Here is a 12828-nt window from a genome sequence, read left to right on the forward strand (position 1 = left end):
CCGGCCAAGGGGCCATTACTCAATTCCGAGATAAGGAAGAGAGGAGGTCATCGGACTGCATTCGCCGCCCGATCCGACGTCGAACGTCGATGTGCATCGCGAAGTGCATAAACCTTGATTCCACCGACTTGACGAGAATCATATATGCGTATTCGCCTGTCTTTATGAATTCGCGCACACGCGGGGGCGGCGATGAAATCGGCAGGACGTATCGAGAAATTACGATGCATAAACGGTACTTGAGCAGATAGCATCGCGCCACCAGTGAAGAGGGAAAGATCGCGATTGCAAAATCGTTACTTTGTAGTTATCGAAGTGGCATTTAAGTATATACTAATACATATTAAGATCCCTCTTCTCAATGAAAGATGTAAAAACGTAGAAATTTTTTTTTTTTTTTTTTCATGCAAAATTAAATAATATTATTATAAATATGAAATTTGTGTGTAATTAAAAAATAATTTTTAAGTATATATAATAAAAAATTGTGTATTTTTTTCATTAATAGAAAAAATATTGCAAAATCGTTATTTCGTACTTACCGAAGCGGCATTTAAAACGCATATTTCCAATGAGGTCTCTCTGATCATTCAAAAATGTGGAAACTTTTTTTATATTTTTCACGCAAAATTAAATATTATAAAGAAAAATATAAAATATGTATATGCGTAATTAAAAAATAATTTTCAAATGTGATTAAAAATTATGCATTGTTTTATCTTTTTATCAGAATTAATATTATATTACAAAAGTTCATCAAGATCAACACGTACACGATTTATGTCACTGTTTAGGTCACATACAATCGATAAGAAACTATATTAACGTCCGAATGAGTGGTTGAAACGTAAATAGGATTTATGTCTTAATAGTTAACACTTTTGAATTTAATTCTTTGATTGCGCTTGAGTGATATTTACATTCGTTATGTTACATTTATGCTAGTCGTAATGTCGAGCGATCGTGACTTAAGTATTTTATATCGTTACTCCTGTCGGGGATATTAAATCGCCGTTCGCGTGATAAATCGCCAACGGGATATGTATAATCTTAAATACGTATCGGTCTCTCTGTTACCGTAAGTCAAATTCATTATAATATGTCATGCGCTATATCATGCGCGACTCTGTACTTTTCGACATGTAACAAGCGGAATTGCCAGTAATTTTCATTCGAATAAATGTGCATTTTGAACGACCAATGAATTTTTATTCAATCCATTTGATCCAAAAAACGAAAATAAACGTGCGAAAATTAATATCGTTATTCTTGCACGAATCTGTGAAGAAAAAAAGACATTCAATTATTACCATTAAATTTTCGAAATTACTTTTTTCTTTAATTTGAGAAAATGCAATAAAATGTTAGAGAGGAACATTTACGTCAAACTCTATTATAAATATAATTTATCGTAAAAAAATCGCAAATGTTAAAAGCGCTATAATTTTTGTCATGCGACAAATTTTATAGATAATTATAGATTATATTGATAATAAATATTAATTATCAGTGAAAGTTGCTTGAAATTCTCGAAGTTGATTCTGCTTGTATAACCTTTGTGCAATTATGTCTTTAATTATATGTTTAAATAATAAAAATTATTTTCATTACATTTCACTAATTAGTAAGTGTACGTGTATCACACATTTTATATAATATTCATTTTATTCTCTTTTATATATATCTATCAATTAATTTAATATTAATTATTCTAATATATAAATCTATGAATATATAGGACGTAATAAAAAAAGGTGACAAACGTGGCTAAATTAAAGACGTTTTTATTGATTTTTCCAAACAGTATGATTCGAGTTAGTGCGACAGAGCACTATAGGCGACGCTGATAGGTCGGCTTGGTTGATCAGTCTATTACGACGAAGCGGAGCCGAGTATCTGTGTATGTTTGTGTGTCAATGTGTACACGTGTGTGTTTACATGTAATGTATCATATCATTGCATTATCACAATACGTTATTAACGTCAATCGACGATGAGTGAAATAAATATGTAAAGGAGAAGCAGGAGGGTGAGAGAATCAAAAAACGATCTCGACATGGGGAATGAAAAAAAAAACAAAGGTAGAAGAGGATATCGATATAAAAAATCATTTGAATCGCACGTTCATTAAATTCCCGCCATTTCGGCTGTTTTCGAGTCTCTCCCTCTGCCTTCGTCAGAGATCAGATCAGGCGAAAAGATTCACGATTTCTGAAGCGATCAGCTGATCGGGGAAAAACGACATCGGAGCGCCGGAAAAATTACATAATTAAGTAAAACGGAAAAAATAAATGGTTGCGGGTTTATACAAGTGTTGTCGGCGATCCAGCGAGTTTGTTTTTCGGTAATATTGCACAATTATCCCTAAATATCTGAATTGTGAGTTCTTTTGATACACAAAGACTGTTTTCTTCCTTTGAATTATACATGTATATAAATCGTGTAATTTTTCTCTCACGCGCGAGAAAACGAAGGAAAGCTTCGACACATATTGAAAATATCCGCACTTTCCGAAAACGGCAGGATCCGTCGATGCAAACTATCTCACTGTCAAGCGTTTCACAATCCTATTAACTTGTCCACACATTTTCCATCTTCGTTCTTTTTTATATCTCTCCATATATTTTTCTCGTTTGTTCAATATTTGCAGTAGTTAGTTTCTCCAATATTTGTCACTCTTCGTCAAAGTTCTCTAGACATTCGGTAAATAAAAATGGCGAATATTTGGAACAACGACGTATAAAAAAAAGGAAAAAATTTCTTTCGCACACAACGTTGTAACTTTTGAGCGGTATAGCAGATGATGACGATTTTTAGCGAAGCATCTTCAGCGATAAGAATTATTTTTCAAAAAAAATTCAATTCGCAAAAGTGTCTCAACAAAATTCTTAGCATTAGATTGACCGATGGATTAACTTTTATCGCGAAAAATTGATTCGTAACAAATTAAATCAACAGACGTCGTTTCAATCGATACATCAATAAGACACTTGTAATCCTTTTACATCGCAGAATTTCTCGCGAAGAGATCGTATGATATAACAAATGCGCTGCAATCATTTTCCTTTTTTTTTTTACAATAAATGTTTGTTTGCAACAACCGCTGACGTTCGTCGTCCGAAAGTGCATGGATGCGTTATAGAAGCTGCATATTTTTTTTTTTACAGTATTACAACGCGCAGAAGCGAGTCTTATTGTCGAGTTATCAAAGTGTTACCGTAAGCGAAGCCGTAGTCTCGAACGAAGGAAATATTGTAGCAGAAACGCTTGTAGCAAAAGCGAGAACTCGTGTGAAACGAATTGAAGTGCGGAAACTTATGCAATTGTAATATTTCCTTCCTCTAATCCTTTCATTTAAATCCACTACACGATTCGGAGCGCGATTTTGTGCTCATTAATACTTTTAATAGAATAAAAGAATAATTATACTCTGATACTATACAGGATGTCTCAGATTTACCGAACCATCCGTTAATGCAGACTCTTTAGAAACGATTTTCCTTAGTAAAAATGTCGAAGCACGAATAAATAATTTTCAAATTATAAATAACTGAAAATTAAATATTTTTTAAAACAAAATACTAATAAAACTATATATTTTTCAGTTAATTTCAAGTCAATCTAATTTAATAGAATTTTAATGTAATGTCTTTTCAATTACGAAGATACATGATAGCAAAAATTAAGAGCTTAAAAAATGTATCTTTAAATAAGCATAGAAATTAACAAGTGATCTGATAAATCTAGGACACCTTGTATACAGAAGAAAAAAAAGATCGCTTTTGCGGACTGATCTTAAAACACAGGATCTTGCATCACTCGACTTATTTTTGACTTTAGCGCATTTTATTCGATGCATTCATATATCGCATTCATGTGCATCGTGTGTATAAAATACGATCGAAAAAATATACATGTATACGTCGATGCGGCATCGACAAATATTGCGTGCAATCGGATAAAATATCGAATAGATATTTGCAAATAGACTTTTTTTCCTCAGGCGCGACCAGTAAAGAATTTCCCGAAGAAAAATATCGACGACGAGATGTTATTAAAGCACACTCTTTCTCTCTCCTTTACGTGCGATTTTCTCGCGTGATTATGCGTCGCACGCATACTTCTGCCCCTTAACAAGGGAACCAAGGAAAATATTTATCTGTCGCCACTTGGCAATAAAACTTGCCGCAACGTGGGGGACACTCGCGCATGTTAGGAGAGAAATATCGCTAATATCATTCTTCGCCCTGTCGGGCAACACGCTAACTCGCTAACGTCACAACTTGGCACAAAACATACAGCCTAAACGAAATACGTCGTACAGTCGTCATTGGGAGAATTTTTACGGCCTGCCCTTCGCTGCGAAAACATATGTGTGCGTGTGTTTGTGTACTGAATACTAACAAGATTTCATCGGTTTCCTCCTAGTTTAATCCGCGCGCGCGCGCGCTTCTTTTTGGAGAGAAACGGCAGCTATAAATATTCACGAGTAATTCCGCGCGTTCACTTTGCAAAACTGGAACACCGACCCCCCGATTGCAGTTTACATTCATAATATGTGATATATATATTATATATATATTAAATTTTAATAATATATAATATATTATATAATTATGTTATACATATATTGTATATAAAGAGATGATATGGTATCATCCCAATTTTGTAGACCTCTTTGCCCCGTATTTCGCTTTATCATTCATTGCAATATATTTCTTTGTTGCTCCATTTTTTCTCCAAAACGAAACGCACACGTACATCGTAGAGATAAAAAAAATATATCCATTGAATTAGATTCCCAGGCGTGCCTCGTCGTCGTTTTTCCACTTTCGCGCACTTCACGAAATCGTGACAACAAAAGGCGAACCGTCTTCGCGCGCGATTTCTTCTCTATACACATATAGACAACGGAGATAATAATCTAAATGGATCGCCTTATAGATTCTAGACTTACGGCTTCTAATAACGATAGGTGGTATTGATTGGCTGCGTGTATGTGTGTGTACATGTGCGTGTGTGACGGTGAAGATGATGAGTTACAATGCTGTGATGGCTCGCGTAGTAATGCGTGTTTTGTTCGTCTGGTTGACATGTATATTGTGGGAAAATGCGGAAAGGGAGAGGGGGACAAGGTGGTATAGTCTTCGTATATCGCATACAAAATGACGCAGAATTCGTCGCACGACTCGGTCTCCTCGATCAACGCTCCTTCTCCTTCTCTTTCGATCATCGAGCGCAGATTTACAGAAGAACGAGTCGACCTATCACGACACAGATCGCGATAGACTTTGCACGTGTGTGTGACTGATCGACTCGCTTCTATTCGATCTGTGTAAATCTGCGCGATGGCCTTTCGTTCTAATATAGATATATAGTATATCCTCGAGTCTACATGGATTGATCCTGCCGCACCTTCCACCCTCGCACAATCTCGAGAGCTTCGATCGATTATATTTACATTCTTTTTTTTAACGCTATGAAAATCTGTAAACATATACCACTCGCCCCCTAGGTAGAAGACGAGGATTATGTGAGACTGCTTATTCTCCTTAACCAAGCCACGAATAGTTCGGTTAGGAAGTCCGAGCCTAAAACCGCACTAAAATCACAGCGGGTGTCCTTCTCGAGCGTTTAGGTGGGAGATGCGGAGGATGCTGGTAACCCGTGCCTACTCCGCACAATTATATGCACATCCTCCGAAAAATTGACATTTAATTATTCATCGATGAGAGGAACGAAGGACTTTTAAAAAGCCTCCATCAACGTTGAGAAATGGCAAAGAATGCAAATTTCCATAAGTTACGCGTAATCGATGGCTTTACATTATTGAGAAAATAAAAAACAAGACGTAAACGTATATTAATTTCGTATCTAAAATTAAAAATCTTCAAATTCCAAATCTCCGTGTCAGCTTCGCTGAGAGAGAAGAATGCAAAACGACGCTAATTGCAATTAAATTCCGTGCTTCGCGGAGAAGTCCATCGATCCTAGACGAGAGACAGGTATATCCTTGTAACGGGAACGCGCGACAATATCTTTCCCATCCAGTCCGGCGGGACAGCGAGATAATCCCACTAGCAAAGTACACATTGATATTGGACAAATCAATAACGAGTTTACCCGATCCGCGTCTGCCGTTATTTAGCAGAAGGGGACAGCGAACGGTAAAACGCGGAGAGGCGCGAGAGGATGAGGCCAACGCGCGCAACAACGTTACGAAACAATGTTACGAACTTTCTCTCTCTCTCTCTTTCTCGCAGTCGCCCGGTTATCAAGTCAACCAGCTGAACCGTTGCGCGCCGAGTTATCCGATAAAACGCGGATGATAGCGCGCGATTAAACGCAGTTACTAAACGAGAGACGGTAGCTCTCCTTTCACGCGAGGCAAGCCCCTTGAGAAGGGAGGGAGACGAAAGAAGAAGAAGAAGAAGAGACTGAGGAAGATTCTCTCTCCGACAGTTCGACCTACTATCGACCGTGAAAGAGGGGCCGGGGTGGAAGGTGCAGACGTCGATTACGATCGGCGGCTCTGGACCGGACCGTTCCTCCGATTAATTGCTACGTTACGTTTTAAACGGTCACGTCGCCGCTACTCGTCTTCGACAACGATAGCGGCGAGAAAAAGCCGGGTGTATGTGTGCGCAACATCGCCAAGTGTGCCGGTGTACGATCAAGTGCATCCCGCGATTAACCCTCGCAATTAACCCTCTTGCCGACGCTTCTTCTAAGTGTCACGTGACCAGCTGGGCGGTCTTCTTTCTAGCTCTGTGTATCCCATGAATGAGCGTACGGGGCGCGATTAAATAAAACCTTTTCGAGGTGATGCATGCTACGAATAAATCTCGGTCGAGACGATTTAACGTGATTAAGGGGAGTGTTGCGCGTCCGCGCGCGTAGAATGCAAACAAATCGTCGCTTTTTCTTCCTCCTTTGTAATTAATGAACATCGGAGAAGATAGTCGGCTGCTTAATTACGCGTAAAAACGCGGCGATGGCGTTTGAAATTCTACGCGCATCTAATTATGCGTGTTTTACTGCCGAGACACGATGAAATGATAAGAAGAATCGGAGACGTCGGAGACTTGGGAAAGAATAAAATGGAATAAATTTATATGCAGCGAGATAAAATCATCGAAGGGGAAGTCGATCGGAAAACAGATATGGAAGAATAGAAAAAAAAAAGAGAGATGAGTGGTCCCACGTCTACTGAAGGCATTTCGATATTCTGATTGGTGTTACATAAAATATCAGAGACGTTTATATATATATATATATATATTTTTTATTTCTCTTCGCGTTTTTTTTTCATCGTTTCCCGGCATTTTTTTTTACGCATGATTTCTCGTCGCAAGTCGTAGTACAACCATCGTTGTTCGAAAACGAGTTACGAAAAAAAACTTAAATAAAGAGAAAGTTGCCTACTCGTCTACAGAATCGGTACGTAATTAAAATACCGCCGTAAGCCGGAATTACCTAAACACTTTTTATAGCTCGATCATTTATAAAATGACAGAATTCATTAATCAACGCCGTTTAATCGATCGACGCAAGTATGAAGCAATAGTATACGTCGATTAAATGACCACAAACAATCGTGCGAAATGAAATAATTTTGCAAAACATACGCAAACGACGTTATTCCCCGAACAAACTGACAGTTTTTTTCCACGAAGCTAACTCAATTAAATCAATCACCTCCAGATCTCCGAGCGAAATCTTCTATAAGTATAAGCAGCGTCATAAGGTGCTTACCATTTAACAATACAAGTGTCATTCTATTTTTGTTCTACATTCTATAAGAATAAAAATAGAATGATGCTTGTGTCGACTTGCGTTGTTAAATGGAAAATACCAATAAAAAGTATGTTGCTTCTACAACAATCGTTGTACTACAAAACCCACTACGAGAAAAATTCACCGCACTTACGATACGTGACAAATGCATGAGATGCGGCCACACGCACAAAAACACATTCCCTGATCTTTCCGGGACTTAAAACACGCTTGCGACGGGACTACGAGGTTCGATTTCTCGTTGCTGATCGGAGTCAATTCACTACGACACCTAGAAGAAGCGCCTAGAAGAGATGATCCATTCTTCGAAATCTATCGCGTCGCGTGCAACACGCGCGTGTACTACAAACACCGTTAGCAGAGAAAGCCCTTCCATCGTCTTCTTCCTCTTCTTCTTCTTCTTCGTTGTCGTCGTCGTCGTCGTCGTCTTATCGAGGTTTCGCGGCTTCGCGCTTCGTAAAATGACACTTGGCCCCCGGGAGACCCTCGACCGCACATAAAAGCGAGACACCGCGAGAGAGATTCCGAGGCCGAGTGTGTTCGATCGAGCTCTGTGTTTACGCGCGAAACGGACGAAGATAAACGTCGTCGTATTTTTATTTTTTTACCGATGTGCGCCAAACATTTTGTCTTCAACATCCACGTACACTCCATTTCTCTCCGTATTTTTATTTTTATTTTCGTTATTATTATTATTATTATTATTATTATTATTATTATTATTATTGTTGTCGCTGTTGTCATTTTGCTGTCACTTCGCACTCCACCAAGCAATTTTTTACGCGAACGCACGGACACTTCAAGTAGCAAGAGAAGTAAATGACAAGTCGTTGAAATCCCTAAAGGGGTTCATCTCACTCTTCCGCTTGTAATAGAGTGCGAAAGTCCTGTTGCAGCTTCGACTCGTGGTAACTCCAAATGTCACTAAAGTCGTCGTCCCTGTTGTTCTCGTCGTCGTCGACCTCCTCGATAACGAGGCTGGAGGACTTGTCGGACTCCTCGGCAGGCGACGGTGACGAGTAGAATTTGATCTCCAGGTCGCGATGGCCGTTGGGCGACGTGATAATTTCCGTGGAAACCTCGAGGCCTTTGGGAGACCCAACGAGTCCGCCGGGATTTGGATTCCCGTTGATGCCCCCCGTCGGCGAACTCGTTGGGGCACCGCCGATGCTGTCACCGCGCCAAAGGGTCCGTTTGTGTCTTCCGCCCTCGGATCCTTGACCCCCTCGATCGCCAATAACGCCGACGTCTCTCGTCGGTGCGACGATTTCCTCTCCGTAGCTAAAGTAACTCGTCGGATCGCTCCAACTACGCCTCAAAACTACCCCACCGGGTCCGGAGACGGGCCCCGCGTCCCTATCGTCCACCTCCTGTCGAGGATGCTCGTCGAAGAGTCTGTCGAGCGCGCGTTCCTGAAGATTCGAACCCGGTGGCACGAGAAACAGCGGGATCTGACCGAAATGACCTCCGCGAGGACAATAATCGACAGCTGATGAAGAGGACGAGGATGGTGGTGGTGCCGGAAGCGACGGCGGCCCCGTCAAAAACGGCGAGTAACCGTTCCGGTCGACGTCCCAGATAAGACCGGCCGGATCGCAATATCGGCACTGACAGGTACCCAAACTATCGTCCCTGAGGGCAGCCTCGCAGGACTCGCTCGCGTATTCGCGACCGTAACGTCGCGGCGGATTGCTGTTGCAGTTGCCGTTACCGTTGGCGTGATGATGGTGATGATGATGATGATGATGATGATGAGGATGATGATGATGCCGGTAGCCCTTGGGCGGCTCGGCTGCGGCGCGCATCGGCGCCGAGACCACGTTCCGGTTGTCATCGAGCACTTTCACTTGCACATAGTGCCGATGATACCGCTGCTGTCTGCCGTCCGTCATCTCCGTCGTCGGCATCGTCGGCGCTCTGCAACCGCCGTAAACGGTCTCCCGATGATGGCCAGCCGGTGGCCTCCTGGAATAATTCCTGAGCGCGGTTGCGTCGTAAATTCTAGGTTCGTAGCAGGTGGGCGCGTACGATTTCACGACGCCCATCTGGTCCCCGGATATCCCGGTACCTCCCGAGGATTGTTGCCGCTGCAACGTCGTCGTCGTCGCGGTCATCGTTGTCGTCGTCGTCGTCGTCACTAGCTGCTGCTCCTCCAATTTCGTCCCGTCGACGACGCCGTTGGCGACGACGTTATTCGGCGGCTTGCGGTCCTTCTTCCGGCGTTTCCGCGGCTTGATTATGCGCGGCAAACTATTCTCCGAGTTGTTGGATCCGGAACTTTCATCGCTCGCGATACTCAGCGAGTCGATGTTCGCGATACTCGAGGAACCGGCGTTCTCCTTTCCCGCGGTAGAGGAACAGTCCGAGTTGGGATTCGCTTTAGGATTCGCGGGAATCGTTGGTGGTTGCTTCTTCATAGCGTTCTCTGTCGACTGTCTATGAGCAATGAGTCTCGACGTCAGATTCTTCGTCGCACCGTTCACGTTACTCGTCATGGACGGGTTCGCGCTATTATGAACGTACGTGCCGACGAGTGGCATATTAACGGCACCATTGGAACTGCCGCTGTTACTGTTGTTGGCGTGTACCTTGTTGCCGCGATTGTAAATTCGCCCGGTTAAAATCAGAGGTGCGCCCTGGGTGTGAATAGCCAGCCTGGACAAGGGACTCTTGTGACCGCCAGGCGATATCTGCTGCTGATCGGCGCAGCAGGTTATCTGTTGCTGCTGCTGCTGCTGTTGGCCGAGCGACGGCGACGATCGCTGATTACATCTGCGCGGACTTGACGTCATTGATATCAAAGGCGCGCCCGTCCAGCCTCCTGGACCGGCGTATTGCACTTGACACTGCTGCTGCTGCTGCTGATCGGCCAGTCCGGGATAACCCTGTCCTGCATTACTGTAACAACCACGGACCTTGCCGCCGCGTACCGTCGCTGACTGTTGTTCCTGCTTCCGACAGACGGCCGAGGACTTGCCGCTGTGAATTCCGGCGCGCACGGACGAGATGAGGCAACTGCCAAGGTATCGCTCCACCTCCAGGGCGCCCTGGAAGGCCGGGCTCATCTTACAATGGTCCTGAACCCACCAGTGCCTATCAGTCGTACTATAATCGCGATATAGTAGATCTTGGACGATACACGTCGAAATTAGAATTCGAGATTCTATCGCACTGATCACTCGACGAAGACTCCAACTTCTTATTCTCTTCTACTTATTCCACACATGACTCCGTCGATTTTACATCTGCCGCTTTCACGATCTAGCCCATATTGTAACGTCAACGCCGAGAGCGATCGAGTGTTTCTAAGCTCGCAGATCGAGACGTCTCGCGGGATGAAAGTAGACCAAGGGAAGGCAAGTCTGAATAGGCGAGGAACGGATGATCGATCTCTCGCCCTGAACGCGACCGTACGAGACCGCGGCCAGAACGACACTGACTGAAGCTGGTACTGGCCGGAGCCGACGTAGACCGTCCTCGGCGCTCTGCGACGTGGAGGTCTCCCCACTCCTGGCACGCGCTACCCCCGCTACGAGCGCACTGAACCCCCACTCTCAGGACGGAACTTACTCCCACCACCCCATTATCCGATCCCCCCACTCCTTCGCCACCTTTCGATACGAGCGCAACGAGTGTATGTATATCGCGCGGCATCGTATCCTTCCGGCGCGGCGGACGACAACGACGACGCTGCTGTCACAATTCGGCGGGAGAAAGTTACGAGGAGCGCGGGGGAGGTGAGAGGCAAGACGTGTCGGAGAGCATCGCAGTTGCCGACGCTGACTGACAGAGACGAATTTACCTGCCTGCCTGCTTATCCGGGTTTCTTATATCTTGACTTAGCATAAATTTCATAAACAAATCCCGAACATGTTTTCCCCATTTTCCTCTCTTCTCTCTCGTGCTTACTGCAGCGCGAAGTATGAACGAGTCTAAAGACGGCGGTGGATTAGGAAAAAGGGGAAAAAGGATTTTATAACTTTCTGATTTTATCCTCTTCCCTTTTTAGAGAGAGAGAGCGAGGATGAAGTTTTTTAATAAAATTACCGCGAAAGAAATTAACAAAGCTTAAAACACGATTCAAGAGTATAATTGTGAGGAGTAATTGGTTCTCTTTGTACAAATTACACATATTGAGTGGAGAATTTAAATGTAAAAAAGAAGACGAAAAAAAGTATTACCTAGCCTCGTAGAAATATCAAAGGAACGAGCAATTATATATACATAAATATATATATAATTTTAATTTCAAGGAGAGTTCCAGATAGTTATATAAATTCCTCGCTATCAGTGCTATTTATATATATATATATATATATATGTATGACTTTGGATTTGCATCGGATAATATTGATAAAGTATCACACGTTCCATCGATATCACCTTGACTTATACGATGAATCATAAAAGAAAAATGGAGTAACTCTATTCGATCATATCGATGATTCATCGAACGATAAGTCGCTCGTTTAAAATGCATACTTCGCTTAAAATACTTGCGATAATCTCTTCGCGTGTGTAGAACGAAAAAAAAAACGCTTTTTATTTTTTACGCTCGTTTTAATCCAATATTGTTCAAATTAAATTAAGGACGTGACATAGCTTTGATTCTGCAAAAATATATTTTATGTACCATTAAATGATTAATTAAATACTCTATAACCATTTTATATATTTTTAATAAAGATAATCGAAATAAAAGCATCTTTGAACAAATTGTTTGAAAGTAATTTAATTTTACAAGTCGAAATATTCACACACACATTCTAAGATGAAATAAATAAGAGACGCATATTTGTTTAAAGACTTTCGGAATCTGACATATGTCATCTGCAAAATAATCAGTTCTCGAGAATCTCGTAATTTAATTTCAAAGTCGCTCGCGATTCGCGAAACAAGACCGATTATATATACACTATTCGAGATGTCCCGAAAAAAGTAAGTTTCATAAGAAAATATTTCAGACAAAAATTGCAAGGATTTTAAAAACATCTATTTAATAGCCTTATCATTTCAACCTTAGGTCACGTT

General features: G+C 42.0%; 2 protein-coding genes across 2 annotated transcripts in view; both read right to left on the reverse strand.

The window, feature by feature from the left end:
* The window catches only part of LOC114941375 (uncharacterized), a 253570-nt gene that overhangs the window by 111387 nt on the left and 129355 nt on the right, over positions 1 to 12828 (reverse strand). The gene's annotated exons all lie outside the window — the stretch shown is intronic.
* Positions 1769 to 11292, reverse strand: LOC114941373 (uncharacterized). Its single transcript, XM_029316350.2, has one exon. The coding sequence runs from the start codon at positions 10860 to 10862 to the stop codon at positions 8652 to 8654; it is 2211 nt and encodes a 736-aa protein (XP_029172183.1). The 5' UTR covers positions 10863 to 11292; the 3' UTR covers positions 1769 to 8651.

This window comes from Nylanderia fulva, unplaced genomic scaffold, assembly GCF_048542155.1.
Source record: "Nylanderia fulva isolate GAGA-0341 unplaced genomic scaffold, ASM4854215v1 Scaffold52, whole genome shotgun sequence".
NCBI classification, from domain to species: Eukaryota; Metazoa; Arthropoda; class Insecta; order Hymenoptera; family Formicidae; genus Nylanderia; species Nylanderia fulva.